Below are 26,520 nucleotides of genomic sequence, written 5' to 3' on the forward strand. Positions count from 1 at the left end.
GTACAGTTTATCTTGCATGAAACAGAAGGACATACAGTTCTGTACAAACTTTTCACAAGGGATATGAATACTTCTCCCACTCTTGAACTTTAAAACTCATTTCAGTAAGACAATATTTGTTATTCTAGTGAGTTCAGTAGTCTAACAACAAACTGAGAAAATTTTCGTGAGACATACTTGGTACTCCTATTTATCTGTGATTTTGAAGGCTCATCTTAAACCTTTTCCTAAAACATGTACTTCAGATTAGCTCTGAGCAAAGTTGTTTATGAGCAAATATTTTTGCTAGACTGAAACTCTAAAGACTTTTTATGAATTGTTGTCTGGACTTCTTGCTAAGATTTAAAATATCCAGAAATTGAGAAAACAGTAATCCAAAAATATGTCCCATATTTTTTTCCAGATGAAACATTTTATGCATGTATTAAAAATAGTTTACTATTCACCTTACTGCCTTTTCTCTTGATTGAGGCAACAAATTTATTTAATTTGGATAACAGCTATAATAACACTTCAAAGGACCCCCGATTTACTTCCTCTGTAATTGCCTTCTGCTTCCATTAGAGCTATTTATCACTAATTTTAAACAATACATAACACAAAGGGTTCCTAAAATTATAACTGTGTGCATTAGCTATGGAAGGATTATAATGTGAATTACCTTTGAATTCACTAAATAATGTGAATGTCTTTCTGACAAGAAGAAATGAAGATATGTCTTGCAGAAAAGTTTGATTTTATAGGTAGTTTGTACTTATTGCCTCTCTGTTAAAGTAATAATGAAAAAATAATGGACCAGTGACTGATTCAAAACTTTAATAATTTAATAGTTTGAATTTAAAATTTAATATTTAATAGTTTTTTAATATAAAGCTGGCATGCTGATACCAGTGTCTGGACAACGTATTCCAAACATTCTCCTGTTCTTTGATCTGCACCAACAGTTACGGATTGAGCAATCTATGCTGTATAGTAAGCACCCACCTCTCAGCTGTTCATGGATTTCTTTTCCCAGAAGCTCCTATGCAGGGGAATGAAGCCCCAACGGACATATTTTTTTCCAGCATTATCCTCGTTCCAACGAAAGACATTGCATCTCCCCAGAATTATTAACCCTTTTCACCTACAGGTGACCTGGAAGAACATCCTTAAAGGCTCTCCCCCTTCTGTGGAAGAGCCTTTCGGGGCAGTTGCCCCTCTCCCCGCAGACAGGACCGCCCGGCCCGACGGCAGGTGGCGGTCGGCGGAAGGGGATAGGGAGCGTTCGGCTCCCGGCACCAGCTCCCTGCGCTGCGGGGGCTTGGGGATGTAACACACGCCGGGAACGCACAGGAGAGGGGCTCGGCTGGTTGTGGAAAATCAGCTTTTAGGCTTCTCAGACCTGAAAACGAATCGGCTGCTTTCTTGGTTCAACATCGTATCTATAACTAGAAACAATGCCTTATAATGTCTTATAATGCCTTGATATCGTATCGATGGCTGCTTCAGGTGCGTGTCCTGTGTGAGATGATGTATTTTGCTTGGAAGATGTTGGTTTTTCTCCTGTCATGTAACAAATAACTCTTCCTAGTAATAAAATGAATTGTGCATATAAATCTTCCCTTCCACATCCATTAAAACGCAAATAGGCCTCTAAAGCACCTGTGTCAGCTTGACTATTTTCTAGAGATTTAGTGCCTGAGTCCATGCTACATTTGTGACATATAACACTGTACATCTGAGAAATCATCAGATTGGCATGCATTGTTGAACGTTTGTAGGTGTCTGCTAACTGCATCCTGTTTGATGGAGATTAGAAAGTGGGCCCTCACATTTTAAATAGGATATGCATGTACTTAAAGAAAAGCCTGCTTAGTGACTGAGAGGCCAGTTTCTAATCTCAGATACATAGCATGCTCTGAGTGTTTACTGTATGTGGAGAACCATGCTACTAAGCAGAGATTAGTGTGGAATTGAACCTGTGCATGCTGAAATAAGTTGCCCATAAGTTGTTAAATGTTCTAAAATAGTTTCTTGAACCATCGGGGTGGATTTTTTTCTTCTTTTTAAGCATATCAGCAGATTTCCTAAGTATTTTCCTAAAGGCTCTATTCAAAAGCCAGTATGCAACTTCGATGTGACCTTTGGTAGGATGATTCACAAATTATTTTGGCATTAAGAGTTTGATACCCGCATTTGTTCTCTTTGTATTTGCAATTACAAGTCATATGGGGATAATTAGTTCTGTTTTAGAAGCAACCACAACTCAGTTGGAATGCTACATCTTTTACATAAGGTGAATTCCTTTGAAGTATCTTCTTATTTACTTGGGTTTGGCTTTGTTTTCCTTTTTTCTTCCTGAAGAAATGTCCTCATCTTTCTGAAGATGAAGCTTTGTTTTCTTAATGCTTATAATCATCAGGCATAAAATGCCTCAATTGAAAAAACCCAATACAAAACACATTGGACAGAGTATTATTTAAGTATTTGTAAGTCTCTTCCAGTCATGTAATCTTTCAGCAATAATTATTCTATTTCCTGCTGTTCACCTTGCACAGTGCTGTTGTATTCATGTGTAGCTCACAGAACCGTCCCTCTACTGACTGGATTGTATAGAAAAAGACTAGCTCTGCTTTTTTTATTAGCTGAAGTAGAAAAATATAAAGCTTCTTAATATTCATTGTGCTAGACAATTTCTTTGAGCACCTAGCTGTACAACAAGATACTTGTATGCTGAATTGCAGCGAAAACACAATGCAAGAGGGCTAAGTCCTCACTTGGGTGGTAGATGAAGTATTTTTTGGTGGTAATTGTGTAACCAGTCCACTGTTAGTCCCTCATCCTTTTATTTATGTAACCTAGTTTCATGAGCAAAGTTCCTTATCTTCCAATCTAAACTTTTTCCCTTATGTCATCTTTGCAATATCTATGCAGCAATATTCTGTGTCAGCAGAAACACTGTTCTGTCAGACAGCCTTTCCTTTCTAACAGTTTTGAACCCTACTCATATAGTATAACATTTGTTTTAAGTAGCATGGTAGTTTATTATAAGTTGTTAGGGGGTGCATTTGGAAGCTGCAGTGTTCACTGTGTGTCTGTTTCAGGGTTTAGGTTGGTGGTATTTTGTGTATCAGCTGGAGGAAAGGAGTAAAAGTATTTTCTTTTTTTCTGTGTATGTTTCCAAGGCTGATGCATCACAGTCAGTAGAGCAAAAAGGGCTGTATGGAGCTGTACCATTTTGGACTTCTCTGTGTATAGCCATAGATAAAACTCCTGTGTTTTACCATCTTCACAACAAAACATCAAAAGGTCTGAGCCAATTAGATTTTAATGAAAGTAAATTTTATTAATAGTTTCTATAAAACTAGCTCACCAAATTCCTGAAGAAGCCAGTAAACAAGAGAAACGAGCCAGTAAGCCAGACAAACTCTGTGTTTCAATGCCTAAACCAGAACACTTTCATTGTATAACCTACCAAATACGTGGAACAAAAATAATAATGTTGAAAGTAACTGTTTTGATGGAAAAGGTCTGGTGTAGTTTTGAAAGCAGCATTTTATAGATGTTATAGTTAATGACTCTTTTCTTGAAGGAATGAATGAGCAAAACCACTCAGTGTTCTAAATTTAGCCACATGATCCTATCTCAAACTTAGGTAATAAATCCCCAATCAATCATGAAATAAATTATCATGAAGGCATATATATTATGACTTTAAGACTTGATTTAGGAAGCGCTGAAAACTGTTAAATCATGAACATCCTATCAAAAATTATTTACTCTTAAAACTGCCACAACTTTTTATTCTGTACTTCTAGATTTTTAGGGAAATGTTATTGACTGGAAGTAATTTATTTTCATGAAGAACTAATTAAAAAAATAAGAACCTATCAGTAGAGACTTTTCATTTAGCATAGCTCAGCTGCCAGAGAAATATCTATGTTGTCTCACTTACCATAGATGCTGAGTACCCACCATTTCTGTGGAAGGTGATAGGATATAAGGATGCTCAGAATGTATTGAAAAGGGCCTAGGGTTAACAACACCTCCTGGCAATCATTAACTGAAACAAAAAGGATGAGAAACAGGTTTTAATTAAAAATTGCTTCTCCAAAATCAGCTGCTTGTCGCTGCATATTGCTGAAAGGTGAAATCATTTGTGAAACAGTAGACTGAAAAAAGAAATTAAGTTTCTAAAACCTCAGTTTTTACAAGCAGAGCTGCCTACAGTTTTATGCAGTACTTCTGTCTGCAAGATTCAATATGATCTGTACTTTGGCAATTACATCAGGAACAATTCCTAGAGGAAGATGTTGTCTTTTGAACTGTGCTGTGCCACTGATTACAGCTATTAACATGCTGGAGTGTGACAAGAGAACAGAATGAAAAAATCCTGCATTCTGGCTATAGCAATTGAATGTTTATTTGAAGCACGCTGTGCTGCCTCTGCTATAGACTATTGGTGTGGTCTTGATCAAGTCACATAATTGTAAATAGTAACAGACACTCAAGAGCTGGTCTTGGCACATGGTCTCAATTCTTGATACTTGAGACCATCTAAGGTTTGCCGTTCTCAAGAAATCCCAGTGAGAATGACAAAATTTCTTTGGTCATGTGATATGAAGTTAGCTGAAAAAAATTGTGTAAGGTATTTCATACTTCATGCTGGATGCAAAATTAATGGTTTTAACTGCAGTTTGCCAATGTCATTCTGAATTACTGATGTATACTGAAAAGTAAAAAAACAACCTCAGCTCAAGCTGCACAGAAGAAAAGAGACTTTGAATCACTATAATGCAATGACAATATAGAGAAATACAGATTTTTCTGGGTGAGTGTTAGTAAGATTAAGTTAACTGAAAGGCCAGGTCATACACAATTCAGTACCTTCTTATTCAGAGAGCAACATCAAAATGTCAAAAATATTTTTAAAACACTCTCAGGAGAGAATGAAAGATACCAGGACACAAAGAGAGTCATCATTGAGAGTAATTAATTTACATTCAAGAGATGTAAAATAAGTCTAGAAATATATTAAATTTAGAAACTTTTCAACTGTTCTGACAAATCAAGAAAACAAGCCAACCTAAAGTTGCTATGCAACTACTGCTTTCTGTTTCAATAAAATAAGAAGCACCACCATACCACACATTTAATGCTTAGAATAGCATACATAAATGGATAAAAATTATCAACAGGAAAATATGGACAGGCTGGATCAGTGGGTCAAGCCCAGTTGTATGAGGTTCAATAAGGCGAAGTGCCAGGTCCTGCAGTTGGGTCACAACTACCCCCTGCAGCTCTATGGGCTTGGGGAAGTGTCTGGAAAGCTGCTTGGTGGAAAAGAACCTGTGGGTGTTGGCTGTCAGCTGACTGAACATGAGCCAGCAGTGTGCCCAGGCTAAGGCGGCCAATGGCATCCTGGCCAGTATCAGAAACAGTGTGGCCAGAAGGACCAGGAAAGTGATTGTCCCTCTGTACTAGGCACTGGTGAGGCTGCACCTCAAATCCTGTGTCCAATTCTGGGCCCCTCACTAAAAATAGACATTGAGGTGCTGGAACATGTCCAGAGGAGGGCAAGAAAGCTGTTGAAGGGTCTGGAGCACAAGTCTGATAAGGAGAGGCTGAGGGAGCTGGGGTTGTTCAGCCTGGAGAAGAGGAGGCTCAGGGAAGACTTTATTGCTCTCTACAACTACCTGAGAGGAGGTTGTAGCCAGATGGGGATCATGCTCATCTCACACGTAACAAGGGATAGGAACAGAGGAAATGGCCTCAAGGGAGAGTTTCAGTTGAATATTAGGAAAAATTTCTCCACTGAAAGGTTTGTCAAGCACTGGAACAGGCTGCTGAGGGAAGTGGTTGATTGACCATCCCCGAAGGTATTTAAAAGTTGTGTAGACATGGCGATTAGTTTAGACATGGTTCAGTGGTGGACTTGGAAGTTTTAGGTTTACAGTTCGAATAGATCTTAGGGGTCTTCTCCAATCTAAATGGTTCTATATAGAATCTATTATGGAAGAGGGTAGCAAAACTTGAATTCAAATGTTACATTGTGGTTCACGTGTATGTTTGTTTCCTTCTGCAAGCTTCTCCCAAGGATTGAGGTAGAATTTTGCTTCTGTAGGGCTTTTTATACTGTCTGTGAGGCTGCGAAAAGTGGTATATTTTGATCCAAACATATTCAGAAGGAATTACTAGTTGTCAAAGGAAGCCTTTAATCAGAATATATTTTACCTTCTTAATCTTAAGAAAATATGTGAAATGGTTTGTTCACATCTAGTAATTTGTCTCCTCTATTCCAAGAAAACTCGTTCCTTAAGAGTCAAGTGTAAAGTGTTTTAAAACTGAGCCCAATACCTTAAAGAAACAACAAAACACCACCAGCAGCAACCCAGCAAATCTGCTACGTTGGTCTTTGGTTTGGCTATTATACAATCCAAATGTTGTCTTTCACTGACAAATTTTTCAGGCACTTCTTTAGTACCTTATGCAACCGTCATGGAATAGTTTTCAAGTTTTTCTTCCCCCTTTTTCATTTTTAGCATATTCTCCTCATATTTCAACAGCTTTATGTCCTCCTCTTTTAATATTGCTAAGAGTTACACTTCTCTAGGAATATCTGCTTATGATGTGATCCCTCTTGGCTGGACTACACCCATTGTTGTATAAATTGCATGTAATTTTCATTACAAAATTTTAACATTCTCCAAGATGAACTGAACTGAAAACTGAACTGCTGTTCTCCTATTTGAGGCCTGAAACTTTCAAGATACTTTTAAGATGTAAACTTCCTTTGGCCAACAGTGTGTGCTTGCAGCCCAGAAAGCCATCTGTATCCTGGTCTGCATAGAGGGAGGTGATTCTGCCCCCCTGCTCTGCCCACTTGGAATACTGCATCCAGCTCTGGGGTCCTCAGGACAAGACTTGCTGGAGCAAGTCCAGAGGAGGGCCACAAAGATGATCAGAGGAATGGAGTACCTCTTCTATGAAGACAGGCTTAGAGAGGGGGTTGTTCATTCTGGAGAAGAGAAGGTTCTGGGAGACCTTATAGCACCTTCCAGTACCTAAAAGGGGCTTATAAAAAGAGAGAGAGAGAGAGAGAGAGACTTTTTACATGGGCAGAGAGTGATAGGTCAAGGAGGGATGTTTTTAAACTACAAGAGGAGAGATTTAGATTAGATGTTAAGAAGAAATCCTTTACTCAGAGGGTACTAAGACACTGGAACAGGTTGCCCAGAGAAGTTGTGGATGCCCCAGCCCTTGGGAGGTATTCAAAGTAGGCTGGATGGGGCCCTGAGCAACCTGGTAGAGTGGATGTCATCTCTGCCCATGACAGAGGGGTTACAACTAGGTGACTTTTAAATTCTCTTCCAACCCAACCCATTTTATAAATCTGTGATTCTATGAATTCTACTTCTGTATAATTATCTGTATTTACCTGAGTTCTTACATCTGATTACAAGACACATTCAAACCTTATTCAATATTTTGCAGTTATTTTTTTTACATTAGGCTTTTCTTGTGAGTTCTTTACAAAAAGGGTTTCCCTGTAATGGGAAAAAATCTTCTATTATCTTTTTAATTTTTGCTCTTTTTCTACTTTATATTCTTGGTTTTGAAGATTAGCAGGATATATTAGTTTCTAAGTATTTGCTTGAAATACAAGATATTTTCTATGCTCTTGATGGCTCCCATATAACTTGCATTATATTGATTTGGTTTGGTTTTTTGTTCTGCCTGTCTGATGAGTTTTGTCTCTTTGCGTTCTTTCATATTTCTGTTATATTTATGCTATAAACATTATGTGCTTTGTCCTTTATTTGACAACTCTGCGTGTGTTTCTCCTTGTTTGTTGCTTGTGGTAAACCCATGCCTGAATCTTGAGTCACCTTTCACATTCTGTTTCATTATTAACTGTGAAGAGTCTTCCAAATATTCTACATGGATAAGCATATAAAAAATGGTAATGTTTTCAAAACTGACATCTCCCAATTCTCTCAGGCCTTATTTCAGACTGAGTGCACTCTATGTTCAGGAGGTACTATTGCAATACATCTAGATAATATAATTTGTTCCAAGCTTGTTCTAGATGACTTTTATGTTAAAGAGCCCTGAAGACTTGGCAGCACACCTGCCAGGAATCAGCAATCTTCTGTAGACAATACAGGCAGAGCACATCAAGAACTAGGGATAACTAAGTGAAATTAATGAAAAGTAGCCATTATCTATTTGGTACCAGACTGAATTTCTCCTCAGTTCCAATGTTGCACTCTTTAGGCAAAAAATTAACTATTACACTGCATCCAGTATGGTTTATTTGATTGAAGTTTTAGAAATAATTGGTTAATATTGATCATTCATATCCTATCTTTAATTACCCTAAACACCAAACGATTTGCAACAGCAAGACTGGAAATGCACATAATCTTTTACTATGTGCCATAACTTCAGACCTTCTGGAAAGACTTAGCATGTTTATATGCAAGAAAATCAAACAGTGCTGGGAAATATTCCGGGATGGTCAAACACAATCATCTGTAGTAGTAATCTGTTGGCCCAGATCCTGACAAACTTTTCATTCACACTAATTTATACTTTTTCCAGGCAATTACTAATTATGGTGTGGGAATAGGACTATTGCAGGCTCTTTGGACACTTCAGTGTTGACTAGCATATTTGTGTACTCTTCTGTGCCAGTTGGCCAAGCATGTTTAGTTTACTCCTATAAATATAGCTTTCCATTTCCCTCTAATGATGTCACAGCCTCCATGCCAACTCTGCTACCTCTTTCTCTGTTAATAGCAGCTCTGGAAATGGGCAGTAACAGTGAAACACAGTAATGTTTGGGATGGGATTGCTTGGGAAGATGCTCTTTGTTTAAAAAAAAACTGAAACAGGAAACAACTGAAGTGAAAAAGAGTCTTTGGAAGGGTATCCAGACGAGTGATTTATCTGTGGTTTAAGTTGTAGACAATAGTAAAAGCTTATTTTTAACCCTCATGAGAAAGGATGTTTTTTAACCATGGAACTTGATCAAATATGTCATTTTTAATTTAATTATAGCATTCAGTGTTCCAGAATGAACATTTTGTTCTCTAATAACTTTTTACCATTATAACATCTAGATACATTAATTGCAAAAATAAAATTGTAGGAAGAATTTTTGAAGATTCTTGTAAAGCAAAGTAAGAATTCACTGGTTAATTTAATATGTGAACGATTCAAAGACATATGAAGCAATAAAATATCTTGGGTACCTTGCAAATAAGCCAAGTTCATCTGTTCAGATATTATGTAGCAGAGTGTATGTAATGGAAAATTATGGAGAGATAATCGTGAATGAGTCATTAGCAATTTTTTAAAAATAAAATCACAAGTTTTATTTAAATTGTTGACTCATCTGTGATTTATTTTCCCAACTGTTATATCTTGCTTGTCTGTCAAACCACGTCCGTGGTCATTTTAATATTCTCAGTTAAACAGACTGTAAGTATAGAAAACTGTTCTGCCATTTAATGAATTACCTTTCTTGGACAGTGTCTGAAAACTTTGAGTTAGAATTTTATTGTGCTGGTCTAAATTGCTTCATACATCACCTGTTTATTCTAAGGTGTACTGTTGTTCAATCTTAACAATCCACAGTTAACTGCAATTTCAGTGCTATTTTCCATGCACCATCTAGAAGGTTTGGAGTCTTGGTAAATGGACAGGAGTAGGAGTAAGATTAAATGTTTCCTTTTGATTTCCATCTGGTTGTGCAGAGAAGGAGCAAGATATATTCTGTCATGGTAAGCTACTATCTGGAGATGTAGAGACAGATAGTGAAAATGATTAGGAGTAAGAAGGAATTTTTAAGTGAAGAGAGGCTGTCAGGATTAGCATAGTTTAGCTAAAGATGAAATAAACCACAATGTATTTATGTAAAATGTCACTTCTATAGAGGAGCTACACCAAATGTATCTATGTATTTTCTTAACAGAAGTGAGGCCAGTGGGTGAAGAAAAAAAAAAAGTTGATGAAGTCAAACATATTATATTCTGTGTATAATTTTCTGTAGGTATCTTTCCCATAAGGTATTGCTGAGAATACATACTACATCAGACTCAGAAGAGGACTAAACTTGTATATGGATAATGCAGGTTAAATCTGTAGTTGGCTTGTGCCATTAAAAAAAATCTTAATACACTACAGTTAGGAAAATTTTCTGCAGGACTGATACTGTGATTTTACTATTCCATTTTCCACAGGTGCATATACTTTATATATATTTTAAGTTCAGTGATCTGCTGTTTTTTAAGGATTTTCTGTGCCACTTTAAGAACATACTGATTAACATTGCCACTCCTTGACACTGATCAAAATTTAAAACTGTTATATGAAATTATTTGAAATATAATATGTGAAATTATATGAAACTCTAAACGAAATTATGAGCTTTGAATTGCAATAAATGTCTATCATATTTATTTAGTGTACATAAGAGATGTGTTCATGCTGCAGGAAACATGAAATAAGCACAGATGTAGTACTATGAATTAGGAACTGCCTGGCCTGAGGTTGCTATGTTATTTAACTCTGTAGATGTGATTTGTTTGTGTCAACAACGTACTTTCATAAAAAATGAATAATTTTGCAGTTAATTTTCCCATGCTCCATAATGTTCTGCATCTCAGTCTGGGATGTTAATATTGCATGTTATTATAATAGTAGACTTAATCTGATGTGACTGTGAATTTGTTACTGTGGATGCTGCTTTTCACATAATTTTTTTATGAAAGAAGGAAAAGCAGGTTTCAGGTTTGTGTGGATTTGGTTTTGTTTCACGTAGTTATAGAAATAATTATTTCTTATAGTAATTTTCCTTCAGATGTATTTAATCAGTGGTGGGTTTTTTAGTTTTGATTATAATATCTCCTTGTCATATTTTGATAAGTTGTTTAACATTCAGTTCAGGCTCCCAGAGTAGAATTCACTGCACCTAACTCCAGATATCTAGAGTGTAGGCATTTCTGTCTTTTCTGCCTCCCACCTCTGTGGTGTGATTCATCTCAAGCTAAAATAGACATCCAAAATAGGTCAGAAGCAGTGCCCCTTGAAAGTACCTGTCTTTACTGACTGTCAAGGGAACCTGTGGTAGCACACAAGAGACACTAACACTCACACTGCAAATAAAGCCCACCAGAAGAGGCCAGTGTTCATTTGTGCTCTTGCCTTCATGAAAGAAAGAAATGTAAAAGCTGCCTTTCCTTGGCAAGGAGCTTTCAATGCGTCCTTGCTCAATAGCAGACAAATAATTCTCAGCTTTCCATCTGCCATTATTCCACCTGAGACTCCCTGTCCATGAGAGATGTTCTTTTGATCTAGCATCTTTATAGTCTTACCACTAAGCTTTCAGCCTCATTCAAAATGAGCTGTGAGTGCAGAACCAGGCAGTAGTCATCTGCTACCATGTTGAAGGGGCAAGGTTTTGTTTAAAGATGAGAGCAGTACTCTGTCAGTATCACAGTGTTTAATTTAGGTTTCACTACATTTTGATGCTTTTGTCAAGTAGCTGTTTTTCCTGATCAACTGTAGGTTTTTAGACTGTGATCTTTAATAGCAGTTCTTTCTTCATTTAGTATAGGCACACACATTTGTTAATTATTGATCCATCTTCATCTCAGTTTTTTAGATACAGATATAGATTAAGCTGTAAGAATGTTAAGAACAAAATATTTATTACACTACTTATAAGTTTATGGCATTTTTTAGATGCCTGGCAAGATAAATCATGAATAATGCTGCTTAGTCATTTGCACGATGAATATTGAAGTCATCCTGACTGAATGCAGAAAGGGAATAAAAAATACTTTTATTTTATTTTCCTGGAAATATAACCTAACTTACTTAATATCCTGTCCCACTTTTCTTTTTTTTTCCAAAACATGTTTTATTAAGAATAAAGGTGCCTATTGTGAAGATTAAGTCTTAGAAAGTCCTCTTTTGGAATTTGGCAAGTTTAGAAGCCATTCAGCCCAAAGATTGAAAAAATGGTGAGTTTATATTGTTGCCCTTTAACTTTTCTTTCAGAACTTTCAGAAAGATAAATAGGGTGATTGAAAATCAACATTAAATTAGCATTAATCATCACAGCATGTTCTATGATTACTCAAGTCTGAATTATGAAGTAAATAGAAAATAAAAAATATTTAGTTTTATTGGAATTCACATTGTCTAGCACTGGAAAATTATATTTCAAGAGTATTTGTATATCATGATTTTCTTCCCAGGAAAAAAAGCAATGTTTGCTTCTACTGAATATATTGGTAAGGTATGCAGCTGCTGGATCATTCTATATTTTTATAATAGATTGTAAGGGGAAATGAAAGTCTGCTGAGTTGAGAGCTGGAACAACCACTTGCCCTCAGGATGGTATTGACTGTTTTGCTCTATAATCCCATATCTTTTCTCCATTGGAAAGATGATTTTAGACAGTATTAGTACACAAACAATGCCACTGCACTTTAAAAAGGGAAAATGTTATCAAGAGGTTAAGGACAAGCACAGAAGAAATAGGATACATTTTTAGAAGAGACCGTTCCTGCTTTCTACCATGACAACTTACAAGGCTGTATGCATGACAGTGAAGATGTACACTGTAGCAAAGTCTTGAAGTCTTTTCAAGCTAGTATGTTATTACTAACTTGTGATGTGTACTTAAAAAAAAAAGCATTAGAAGGCCTGATTGCTTGTTTCTAGCTATAAACGGGAATTTTGCATTTTATGAATAGAGTTGGAGCAAAAGGAATGACATTTTCAAACTTGCTCAGTCACTCCAAGTGCTTGGCCTCTTGTGTGTACAACAGTGAGGCTCAAAATGGTATCAGCAGCGTTGATGTGACTTAAGAGAAGCTATTCAAAGACTGAGCATCCTTGAAAATTAGATGAAAGGTATCTTTATTTAAACAACTAAATTAATTACTGGTTTTGGAAGTATGATTGTAAATATTGTTCTCTTCAACAGTCCTTTATCAGGTTCCAATTCCAATGGTTGTGATCACATTGCAATTGTTGCTCTAGTTAGCCTCAGGACAGAAAAGACACTAGGGTAAAACTACTTTTGGGAATTTTATTAGAACATCAGTAATATTTCAAATTTTGCACAATGTGAAAGAAGGCATGATTATGCAATTTAATGGGTTTATTCTGATTATTCATAATTTTTCAGTTTGTGGTCATTCAGAAATATATTCATTGACACTATGGAAAAATTGTGAAAATTTAATTGAGAAAGAAAAAAAATAGACCTCCTTTTGTGAAGGCCTTCTTATCTCTACAATCCTTATTCAAGTGAGTATTTCCAGTTCCCATGTAAAGTATGGAACTAATCAGTCATAAATTTTAGCTTTTAATTCAGTTCTCTAGGTTCGTACTCAAAGGATCAGTTTAGCAACTTGTATCACTCGTTAAGACAAAAAATACTTTCCAGATGGAGCAGAAATAGAAATAAATGACAAAGACAATTACTTTGGCACTAGCTTTCTTTCTAGACAAAATGCTGTTACTTATTTTCATTAGTAATTTACTCTTTGAATTCTTTTTATACTTGTGGAACAGGAAACATCTCAGTGTATATAAAAATTGCAGATCAATTGCAGTATAAAATAAATGAGTGGATTGAAAATTAATAAAACAATATAATTAGGCAGAAAAAACATTTTTTGAAGGGAGAATAGACAGGTTAGGGAAGATATCTATTCATAGTGAGCTGTACTAAGTTGTAGTCTTTGAACACGTTATCTCAAATCTGTATCTTCTTTTGTTTCTCCATCATAGGCTCTCATCCTATTTTTATCCTTGTGATGAGGCACATAATGTAAGATGTTCACTTAAAAAGAAAAAGCTGCTCTGCTGAGGATGATACATAGGCAATGATTATCATCTCTTATGTTCTTTCATAATTTCTCTCATCCTTAATGTACTGTGATCCTTTGCAGTAATGTACATGATTTGGATTTTACATTTGCTGGTATGAAACATCTTGTATTTTGCCAAGTGCAGTGATACTTACACTTAATGTTATATACATATATATAACTTATATACTTATACTTAATGTTATACTGTGTATAACATTACAATGTAATCAACTTAAAGGACGTAAATAACAAAAGTGATACCTAAGTGATATGACACATATAAAAAAACCCAAGCTGATTGCTTTCATGATTTCTTTACTACCATTTGTGATTACTTTATTTTGGAGGTTTTGGTCTTGATTCATGAAGAGTTAATGTAAGATTTTAATGTAGAATTGACTGCTACAATTCTACATAAAAAATTGTCTTAATATCCAAGGACCCTCTAGACTTTTTCATTAAATACGTAGTTATGTCAGAAAACTGAAATTTAGTCCTCCCTGGCATCAAAAGTGAATGACAGAGGACACAGGTTGTGTTTTAAATATAGCTTAGTACCTGTGCTTTTGGAAGTTGAAACACAAGAATCATGGAAAAAAAGAAACGCATGTATCTTTTTAAATCAGTTAAGATATAACTTTCAGAAATAGATCTTCCCTCAAATTTTTGTTGTTTTGTTTCATTACATATTCTCTCAACTTTGCCATTCTCTCCTCCTTCAATTCTCACATTATGCCTAATGTCCAGAAGACTTCTCAAGCATTGCGTTTTCATACAGTTTCTTTTTCAGTTCACTCAGTCAGTAACTGTCATCAACACATAACTTAAAAATAGATAAAACCAGTACTTATATCAGCTTCATTTGAATCACCTAACAATCTTCTGTATACAGTCTTGATTTACTGATGGTCTAGTTATACAGAAGAAACACAGATTCAGTGCTGAGGAGCTGAATTTTTTCAAGAATGGTACTATGGATATTCCATTCTAGCTTTGTTGAACCAAGTGAGTCAGGTATAGAACTATATAATCATTCAGTCTTGAGAGTGTGAGAATTAATTTCTCACACCTGTGGTGATCAGAATATTGTAGAGCACTGCTGCACAGGACTCCTAGCTGTGGTGAACCATTGCTTGTCCAAATGTACAAATGAAAGGGAAATTTTGCTCCTGCACAGGCAAACAAATGGTATCTTTTGGACTTAGTATCGTTGTGGTTGTATTGGATAATTGTTGATTATGGACTTCATACTTGATAAGTTGTATAAAATATATTCTAAATTAGCAACTATATTCATAAACCCAAATACTGAATCAGAGATTTTGATTTTGATTTTATTGACCTTTTATAGCATAGAGAGAGTTAGTATTAGATAAATGAATTCTGAAATTTACCATTTAAAAGAAAAGCAGTTGCAAAAGTTTGAAGTTGATTAGTCGATGTTGACTGTCTTTTTTCAAAGTATTGTAATACTTGGTAAAATGTCTCAGTATATACAACAAAGTAAGGGCACTTTAAAAATTCTCATACTTGAAAGGGAAGCCATCACTCAGAGTAAACCTGTTTGGACATGTTTTATCCTTTAGTATTGTGGACATATAGTTTTTACTTCTGACAGAAGATATTTTTTTCTGCAGTCTACTTGTCATCAATGGTTACACAAATCCTTATGTTCAAGGTTAAAACAGGGCTCATAAGTGCATAATGCCTTGGTACTAGCACTTGTTCTTTTAAGACAGGCTTCCCTCTACAAGTGTTGATATTTACATATTCAAGATAAGAAGCAACAAAGAACAATGATGGAAATGTTGATAATCGAGTCCTAATTACAGAGACAGAATGAAAACCAGGCTTTACTAATCAATAAGTTTGTCTAGTTTTACAAGTTTTCAATTCTAAAAGGATTTTTCTGCTTGTACTGGAAGCCTGAAAGGGAGTAAAAACTTCCTTGTACTATGATTAATTTTCCTTAATTCTCCCACTTTGCTTTCTGGGAACTATACCACCTGGAAATGGTTAGTTTCTGGAATTTGGTATATATGGATTTTATACACTTTTTAAAGTTTATTAATTTATCAGATTTTGGTTTTGTGTTGCTTTGTTGATGGAAAATGAAATACTTCCGGTGTAGAACTTCATTAAATAAGCTAAAAGGAATTGTAAATTAATTTGGGTATGAAGAACAATTAGATTTTATATGTGACTTTATGAAGACATTCTACCCAATTTGAATATTTTTTGTCTGAACTGCCGTAAAGGTTTATCATCTTTTTCAACCATTAATAGTTGGAGACCAGAACTCTTTAAACATTAACAGTTTTCAGTTTAAAGCAAATTTGGGCTATTTTAAGCCAGATGAGTAATGTATCATATGATACTCCCTCTATATTGATGTCTACAACAGCAGATAATAAAGAAACATCAATTCCAGTACAGTGCTGTCAATTTTGGAAGCTTAGTAGGATTTCTGTGAGTCTGAGAAGTAGAAGTGGTAGGGTCTAGAGGTTTAATGTGAAAGCTCTCTAACGTTCTGAAAATCACACACTCACATTGCTCCTGGAGGAAGGCATGTTTCTTTAACATGGCTTTTCCTGATAGAGACAGAAATGAGAACAATATGTGATATAAATCCATGTTTCTGGATAATTACTCACCTAATTCAATAAGAGCTAGTGATTTAAATCTTAACTCAAAACATCTGCTTTCTATGGTACTTCATACTCTGAAGAGAAACTATATCTCACAAGCACTAGCATATCAGAAAGCTAAGCGTGTTGGTCATTTTAAAAAAGTGCATCCTGTCTCTGCAGTCAGAGATACAAGTTTTCACATTAGTGTCCCTGAACTTTCAAAATGCTTCACATAATGGTCTGAAATATACACTTCATATACCTTCTTTTTTGATCTGTAACTTACAGAGTTCTTTAAAACACATATCTCTACATATCTCAACATATATCATGGGGTTTGTGCCCACTATAAAAAATTGTAGGCTATACATAAAGAAAACCCACTTAAAAATAAATAAATTATCACACTGAAAATTTTGGAGAGTGGTGTCTAATTAAAATGTAAAGTCAACATAATGCGTATGATACCAAGTCAGAGCTTGATAACTCATATGTTTGAAAGTAACAGAAACAAAAACCATCTCAGGAACATTGCCATATCCCACACTTTTAAACATGTAGAATTTTTTCTTTTCATGTTGGAGATTTTTTTTTTTTTTTTTTTTGCTGCACTGCAACTCTTTTACTTCGTAGAATAACTAAATCATTTGTTGGAAGATTCATGGGAGCTAGTGTTTGAATGGGGGTCACAACCTCTGTGAGCACTTCTACCACTGAGCTGTAGTCATGGTCTTTAGGCCTGTTGCTCTGTTTTTCCTGTTGGGTCTGTTCAGTTACCTTTATTTTGTTCCATTTTCTGTCTGCTTTCAGTTTGTGTTGTTTGATTCCCTGCTTAGTGGTTGTTGCATTCAATTAAACATGGGAGACCTGGTTTCAGCTCCTTGTTCCGAGGAGATTGCTGAATTCTAGCTTTGGGGCTGCTGGCTTTTCTGAAATGTGACTCTTTCTGTAATTGTGAACATGCATTCTGCCATACATCAGTTCATGCTTTACTGAATTTACCTGTACTCTAACTGATTTCTGACAGGAGGCTAGTTTCACAGTTTTCAGAAAATCACTTCTTAAACAAACATTTTCAGTCTGTTTTGAGTGTTACATCACAACGACATTCTGATTCCATGAGAATCCTGCAAGAACATGGTGGTGGTCTGTTTTGCAGTGAGGTAAAAGAAAATTTATAGTCATTACTGGGAGCATTTCCTCATAAGGTAAAAGTTAGTGGAGAGATAGAACAACAGTTACAAACAATGCCATGCCTTCTGTGCAGATCTATACTGTATAGCTAGGGAGATGTGTTTATTGGAACTTAAATGCTGGTGGTGAGGGGGATTGGTTTTTTTGGTGGTGGCTTGGCAGTCATTTTTTTAAGTGCAAATTCCTCTACTCTAGGCAGGAAAGCCAAAACAGATAAAAGATGAGGAGCAGTATTTTAAAAAGCATTTTTCAAATTATGGGCAGCTAAGTCTTGGAGAACAGTGATTCCAGAAGAGTTCCCAGTGGAAGGCTGCAGCTGAAAGAAAATGTGCCATCCTAGAGGAACAAGTAAGGAACTAACAAGTCTATATACAGCAATAGTGTTGTGATCGTGAAAGGCATTATTGAGACTGTGACTAGAGCAGTTAGGTTAAACTATGAACAAACTAGTTTAAGGCTTAGCACATGGCAGTATAGGAAGATGAACTGAGGCTCCTATATCCCCCGTAGAAATAAGGATTAAAAGTTATGAAAGTTGAAGCAAGAGAAGTTCAAAATAATAGGTACAGGTACAGTTATTTAGCAGTGAAAGTGCTTGTCTATTGAAGGAATTTATGTGGGATTTTGAACATGAATTTTCAAATTATGCATTTGGTAAGGAAACTCCAAGGTAAATTTCTGTAATCTTTCAGGACAAACCATCTTAATTGTCCATGAAAGAAACTGTATTTGTTGCACTTTGGAGAAATAGCATGTGTTTGGTAGGCACTGTAAAGGAAAAAGTAACAGCTCGTAGTAAAAGGTTCTAGTCTCAGATTATCAACAAACTAGTACCTTTCATTTAACCAGTTGAGGGGCTTCTTTGTGAATACAAGCATCTAGATTTTCTGGAAAAGAACTCAAAAGAGGGGACAATAAGCTGTAATCTGAAATCTCAGTCTTAAGAAAATGTTCCAGGTGGTAGTTTTGCTTTGATTCTGTAAATTTTATACAAGTCATATCATAGTAATTATAAGAAATTGTTAGATATGACTAGGCCTAAGAGGATTTTTTCTCTTTGGCTTACAAAATATGATTATTGTAGTATGCACCACTCTAACATACACATTTAAACAGACAGACATCTCTGCATCTTTCCCAACTCCTTTCATAGTAATTTTACTTTAGAAGCTGTATTATCTTCGGTTGCTAAAAGCATTAAGATAAAACAGAATGAAAAACAGAGGCAGCCTGGAAACTCACCAGGCTTTTAGAATTTTGACAAGTTTCCTTTTGAAAGTACCATTTATTAAGTAGTTTCTCTGTCTCTCTTTTAAAAATTATGAACAAAATACAAAGTGCTTCACAGAACATGTAGAGTTAGTTTTGCAACCACTTTACAATTTTACCCTTTACTGAAACCCTAGTTTTCAATTTTTGTAAATGGAACACTTGTTCAAGTTCTTGGAATATTATGTTCCTTAGTGTCTTTGTGTAGTTCAAATGATCTGTGTGTGAAGAAAAGATGCAATGAATGCATTTTGGATGTTCAATGCAGGTGTTCACAAATATTATCAGCCTTAAAAAAATAACTTTAAAAACATGAATTAAGGTGTAGGTCTGTAACTATGTTAAGCACAGTAAGTCTCAGAATAAAATTCCAACGTTATACTTAGTAATGTTAGGTAAACCTTTCCTAAAGGGGGATTCAGACTGAAGATGAGAAAAAAAGAATTGAAAAAGAATGAGAAAAGAGAAACTTATAATGTGTATTATATTTAAACTGAGTATAGCATCACAAATATTTATTTCTCCCTATTTGTATTCAGTTGTAGCACCAAAAAAATAAAAAATATAAAAATTGCTAATTTAGAGAGTAATACACAGTTCCTTTTTTTTCTAGTCAAGACAGTCAAAACAAAAAAAAGACACCTTTGTGTTATTTAAAGAAAGTTTGTATGTGTTAACATAACTGTCAGAAACTGAAATGATAAAATTATCATTGTTAACAAATGCAGCTATAAACTGAACACAAGGCATGCTTCAGGTTAGTCAGAAGAGGTCCTCTGTTTTACACTGTGCATGCTTGCTCAAAATGAAACTGTATGTTATTGGTTAACTGGGATGCTTAGCATAATCACTTTGCAAGGCTGTGGTGGAGGGAGGTGATTATCACTGAGAACAGATGGGCAGGTCCAAAGCATTGCCAGATTCTGCACAAGCTCCATATACTGTAGGTTCTAGCTCTCTTTTCTTTGGTATTTCTAATTTTTATTCATTGTGCATATTATAACAAGCTAGCTGAGCTAGAGGTCAGGGAGCAATGACCTCACAGTTTAGCTCGCAGATGTAGGAGTGAGGAATTCAAAGCGCTGTGACTGTACAACTGAATGGATGGGGTAGACTGAATTCTGTCCAATTGCCTTCCTAAATGTATAAAAGGATCTGTCTCCGAGCTTAGCACTCTACTCTGCATCTGTAGCTCTCTGTGGATTGTACTGTGTGTGACCAGAAATGATATTCTCGGATATGAACACTGTCTCTGCCTCTCCTAAAGTGCATCCTCCTAATGGGACTCGGTTTTATACTTTTCAGGTAAGTGAACTATAATAAAACTGAAAGGATTTTAAATGACAGGTAAACTTTGAGTAAGAGTAGCTAATATGTTAAGAAGCTTATGTGTTCATTAATTTTGTATAGGTAGGAAAAAATATGTAAGAAATCAATATCATCACAGTGAGTTTACTGCTTTAAAAAAAATCACCATGTAAGTGCTCCTACACTAACACTAACACTAATGAAATTATGAATTACATTCATAATGATTTTGCTATTGATTGTCTTTCCCAATAATACTATCATCTTATAATTCATTAGATTTATAGTTCCTCACCTGGACCCACACCGTCTTTCTGTTTAGTTCAGATAAGCATTCTGTTGGCATGATCAGAAATTCCAAACTCATATTATACAATTTTAAAAACTTTGTATGTTGTACCTGTATGGATTTTTTAATACTAACCCTGAATGTAGTTTCATGCTGGCTGATGCTTAATTTGATTCATGTGAATACTAATTATACACGTGCAATTGATAGAACAGCAGTCTATTGTTAGGATTATTAAGGTTCTCAGTTTTAAGCCAAGTTTTGCCTCATTCAGGGAAATAAGCTTGTGTGCTTAGCTAAAGGTAAGAATGTATTATATGTTCTGTAAATTGCAAACCAGTCTAATTACAAACATCTTTCAGTAGCACTTGATTATAAGCAGTCTTCAGTGCCTTGGCTCTGAAAAACTGGGTAATCCTACATTAAGATTTAACAATAATAAAAAAACCCTCACACGCACCCCCTGCCCCAGATGGTCCTTACAGCACTTCGGCCCTGCAGGGCAATTCAAACACTCCACTACTTAAAGTGGCAACAGCCTTTTCAGCTCAGCCTCTGATACAGTTAGGATTTAAATAACCTTCCTGTTCCTGATTGTTTTACAGTTTTGTCTTTTTCATTACTTTATGCTATTTTAGAGTGATGTCTTTAATATGTAATAAACCCTGTGTATACTACTAGAGCAAGGAATCTGAAGCAATTAAAAGTTGATCATAAAATGCATGGCAAACATTTCACAAAATCCAGGCACCCCATTCCTTAGGTCCAGTAACTGCATTTTATTCCTGCCTTCTTTTAGATCCATTGTTTTTAATTGTAGTGTCTTGCCCTTCTCACAGTGATGTCAAATGACAGTTGAGGGCTGTACAGAAAGAGTAGCATCCTCCCAACAGTGACGATCTGCTGATCCTGGCAGTGATTCAGAGACATGATTGCCCTAGGCCTGTTCCTCTACAGCATGACTACTTTTTTCACACACTGAATCTAAATATTCTGTACAGCATCCTGTAGCTATGCTCTTAAACACAGTTCCTGATGTCAGGTATTTTTTCTTAGTGTATCCAGTTGAAAAAGTCACAAAAATTAGGATGCTTGGTTGTGATACCAATTTGAATATTTTATTCTGTGGTAACTTATGAAAATAAATGCTAAGAGTAAAGTATATGTATTTTTTACAGTATGTATTATTGCTACTGGCAATCTCTGTGATTACAGTAGACATTGTCCTACATACACAAAATTCTCTTTCAAAAATCATTTCTTCTGCTGATTTTTGAGCTGAGGGGTCACTAAATAAAAAGGAAAGCAGAACTCAATTTCCAGTTGCATTCTGGATACTTTAATGAACAACGTAGATTTAAATGACCTTGGAATGTAAAACTGCTAATTCCAGACAGTCTGAGTTTGTGTTCTAGAACAGCTTGGTGTTATCAGCACTAAAAAAAAATCTCTGAAAATTAAAAAAAAATCAACCAAAGAAAGCCTGTATTATCCTCTGATGCCCTTTTCCAATTATTTTTTCTATTTATTTATTCACATATGTGCAATATAAAGATATGTGAAGCAACTTTCCAGTTCTTGCCTTGGCTTTGTCATTCTTTGCTTCCTAGGTTTTGACCACCATGTTTGTGGTAGTTTCTCTTTCCCTCTTGAGTTACTTCAATTTTTGCTTGCAAATTTCATAATTCCTGAGAAGGACTTCATACAACTCTTATTAATTATTTTGATCTGTTTTAAAGTATTTTCACCTTTTTTCTTTCCTACCCATATTATTGTTTCTATATGTTATGTTGAATCTGTTGGAGATGGAGAATCTCTTTTGTTTAAAAAACTTGCAAAGTTATGGAACAACATAATGGTTCTTAATTTGAAATATGTACACTGATATTTAACCTAAATGTGTGAAAATAATCGTAGTAAAAACAATTTTTAGCATGTTCAAAACTGAAGAAATACAAAATTTTTGAGATGATGTCCTGAACGCTGATTGATGGCGGGTGATGTGTGATTAAGCTACTGAATTAACTGTACATTGATGTAATGATTAAACAGTTGAATTAATTGTACATTGATCCAATAACACATGTTAGTTCTTTCAACAACAGAAATAGTACTGAAAGAAACACAAGGCATGTGTGCAAGTTGTAACTTTATTATCAGGGTGTCACTGATGTTCTCAGGAAATAAGACCAAGTTGGACTCTAATGGCCAAGGAATCAGATTGGCCATACAGGGGTGCATCTATCGGAGTGCTTGGGTGGAGGATGATCATAGTTAGTGTTTGACAGACTAACCATCTGAAGATTTTTGGTGCTCCAATGTCTGCCTCTAATTAAATCAATATCTGGAACTATATAGAAGCTATGATATTCCTAGTACCTTTGTTCTGCTCAGGAAATTTGTCCTGAAATTCTGCAAATGTTAAAAGCATGATTTAGTTCAGTACGTTTCCTGAACGAACTGCTGTAATTCAAAGAAGCTTAATCTTTGACCCCTACACTATGCTTGATTAAAGTTATTAAAATAGAAAACTATATGAGAAGAGCTCATATAAAGAAGTTATATATTGTATGAAAGAAAGGAGTTATAATGAACAAGGTTTAATTTTATAATAAGCAGGGCAATACCAAAGTTTAGTGCTTTGTATTTCAGTATCTCCTTGTTTCATCTCAATTCACTTGTGCCAACCTTGGCAGACTTCTGCAGCTATATAACATAAAGCAGTGATTTTCTTTATTTTTGTATTCAAGATTGATAAAAATATAGTATTTTAGCTACTTGAGGTTTGCCAGCAGTCCCACAGTGAGCATGTACCTTTCATGAACATTGTAAACAGCAAAATCCAAGTAGTAACATTCTTTGTTCTCTGCTGGGTCATCTATTTAGCTGTATGTTTATGTGCATAAAATAATGATACAGGTAGAAAAGGTTGGATTAGAAAGGAGATATTTTTAACTTGATCATTGCTTATGAAGTGGGAAATATTAATTCACTGAAAAATATTTTTATTTGGGCTGTTTTTATTGGGACCTTGAGGGTTGTTCTCTTTTTAATGACAGCATAGCACAAAGGAACTTAATTTTGAAATTTCGGATTTTGTTTTTGCAAGTTGTCTAATGCCGCTTTGGTCACTTAAATGCAACTTAGGTTTGTGTTGGTGTTTATCATATCCAGTAAATATTTCTTGTTTTCTTAAATTGGTTGTCTACAGTAATACATGGGAACACTAACTTGCACAAAGGAACATTCAAATTATCATCACATTGTACATGATGTTTATTTCAACAGAATTTGAACTGAAAAAGCCTTTTTTTCCTCTCTTTCAGCATCTTTGCTAAAAAAAAAAAACCTGAAATACTTCTATGAACAGTATTTTTAGGTCTTATAACTTTCAGTTATTAAGCTAAGCACATATCTAAAGCACAGATCTAAGCACAGACCCAAATGAGGACTAAAAGGAGTTGCCAATAGGCAGAACACAGGAGCCAGCCATGTGCAGTAGAGAGGAAAACATGCTTGAATTGCCTCTACACAAGGTCTCATGGATCTGGCTGAATCTTTATCTTTGGCATCAGCAGTATGTAGTAACAGTTTCCATAAATGTTAAACACAAACTTTCAAAGGCTTGGGAGCACTTCTAGCCCATTTGATAGTCAGATGAGATTTGTCATTTATAAATGTACTCTTAGGACAACTAGAGTGTACTCCTTTTTTGATAACAAGTAGTGAAGTAAGGGCTGGTCTTTCCTGAAATCCAAGAAGGTTAAAGTAATTTTTAAAGTTATCTAATGATCAGAAGGCCTCTGAAGAAATAAAATTACTTTCTTACAAAACCTGCAGAGAAATCCTAAAATATTCATATGACATAAAATTATAAATATACTATGCAGTACTGTAAAAGTGCATTGCTGATCAAAGGTTTGAAACGGGGTTACTGGGAGACTGGGAAATATTTCTATACATAAAACATATCTATCACCATGATACTGATTCCTACTGGTTTTTATTTCTTAGCAACTAAATGTTACATGTCAGTAATAGTGAGTTAACAGAATGCAAGCAAAAATGTTGCTTTCTGGTACACAGTGAGTTTTGAGCTGTGTGGGAAAAACCTCATATTCTATAAGAAATGCTAGATGCACTCATTCATTTTCCTATTAATTTCTATATTAATAGTTTAATTCATCTGTATACCTACCCAGAACTTGTTTTATATTATCTGTTTCATTAATCTTATTTTCTTTCATGTATCTTATATGAAAATGAAACAAAAAGCTTTTCCTATAAGAGAAAGTATCTTGCTAGAATTTATAATTGTACTTATTAGCGTACATTTATCCTTAGATTATGCTTTGGGCAGGTGTGCCATGCTACTCTTGTTTAACTTTTCAACTATGTTGTTGCTTCACATATTTCAGTGCAATATAATTTAAGATCAAAGAAAAGAGCTTTTAAGTTTCTTTGCGGAAATATCCGCTGCTATGAAAAAATATATTTCTTGTGATGGAGATGGATTATTAGTCACCTTGTATCTGATGTGATCACTCATATCACCACAAAATTCTTGTAAAATTCGATGACTGTTCCTACTCTATGCAGACTTAATTGCAAATTAAGAAATATGTAGAAATGTAGAAATGTGCCATATATAACATGCAGAATAGTCAAAAATTTGTGTATACTTTCAGAGCTGTGTCACCTGGTCCATGGAAGAATTGTGGAATCTGATCTTACCTTGAACCCTTCGACTGGCTGAGCATGTAGGCAGCTCCTTTCAGCAACCCTCTGCCAGGAGTGGAATTTCTCCCTTAGTTTTACCTAAATAAAGATTTTTCTCTTCTTACTTATCACACTGGCACAGTACATTCTTTGCACAAACATCATGTAAAAGTACTAGAGGCATGTTCTTTGTGAAAGCTGCAAGTCCATAACTAGTTGGTAACTCGTATCAGTAATGATGGTAAACATCACTGAAAAGCCAGCTATAACAGGAGTCCACTGAATAATTGGGTTTGTCTGCAACACGTTTTGGTGCAGATCATGTGAGTTGACTTCAGAAGCTTTGAAAGATGTGTTAGTGAATATAAATATGGTGGCAGAAAGGCTGTTAGTGAGCTAGTTTTTAAAGACTTCTGACATTTAACTGTGATAGAAAATAGTAATGCTGGACAAGTGCTTTAACATGTAACAAAAAAAAATCTTTAAAAAATCTGGGCAGCGTCAAAGGGAGGAGATAATAATAAAGTGATTTTCATTGCAGTTATCTTGGGAATATTTATAGCTGTGTAAGTGGGTTTTATATAATTTTGGAATTTAGGAATTTTGAGTAGTGTGAAAAATATGCTTACAGGCCCTTTTACTTAGGAATAAACGACAAATGGCAACAAAAGTTGATCTTACATTGCAAGGGAGTGTTATTTATTATTATTTACTATTATTATTCTGTGATATATATTTTTATTGCCTGTTTTATGCACTAAAACTCTGTTACTGTGAATTATTTAATGTGCCTTAGGTATCTAGAGAAATAATTTTATCTGCACAAGGGTTGGAGGGTTTTTTGCATAATTCTGTTGTGCCAGAGAATTGTGATTTGTGGCCATCAGAGCTCATGAAAGACAATGTCCTAACCACAGTCAACACCCATGTCACATGGAGTATCTCTGAAAAGCTACTTGTTTTCTGGCTGGCTTCTGAGTTTTAGCTGGAACTGGGCTGCCGGGCTGCCCCACCACATACCCTCTTCCTGTTTAAAAATCAATAGTGCTGCATGGCCCCATATTTTCTGTAGTTTGTTTTTTCTAGCTAGTCAATAAGATGGTCTGATAGTTTTATGAATATGTTGTTCTGCATGCAATGAACTGAGAAGGGTGACTCGACTCAGTATTAACTGACTGTTTTGATCTATAGATACATTTGCATCCTCCTCTGGGTGGAAACACAGATTGCTTAC

General features: G+C 35.2%; 1 protein-coding gene across 17 annotated transcripts in view; it reads left to right on the forward strand.

Moving 5' to 3' along the window:
- PPFIA2 (PTPRF interacting protein alpha 2) overlaps positions 1-26,520 on the forward strand; it is a 329,493-nt gene that overhangs the window by 91,884 nt on the left and 211,089 nt on the right. For 2 of the 17 annotated variants that reach the window (XM_051795703.1, XM_051795705.1), the window contains exon 1: positions 19,856-20,275. The exons of 13 other annotated variants lie outside the window; for them this stretch is intronic. In XM_051795703.1, the coding sequence (XP_051651663.1) occupies positions 20,195-20,275 (81 nt within the window). In that variant the 5' untranslated portion in view covers positions 19,856-20,194. Of the gene's footprint in view, positions 1-19,855; positions 20,276-26,520 lie in introns of those variants that run through there. 2 more of the 17 variants (XM_051795706.1, XM_051795707.1) reach the window with 1 other exon arrangement.

Source organism: Manacus candei, unplaced genomic scaffold (genome assembly GCF_025592945.1).
Source record: "Manacus candei isolate 608988 ecotype Guabito, Panama unplaced genomic scaffold, ASM2559294v1 h1tg000043l, whole genome shotgun sequence".
In the NCBI taxonomy this organism is placed as follows: Eukaryota; Metazoa; Chordata; class Aves; order Passeriformes; family Pipridae; genus Manacus; species Manacus candei.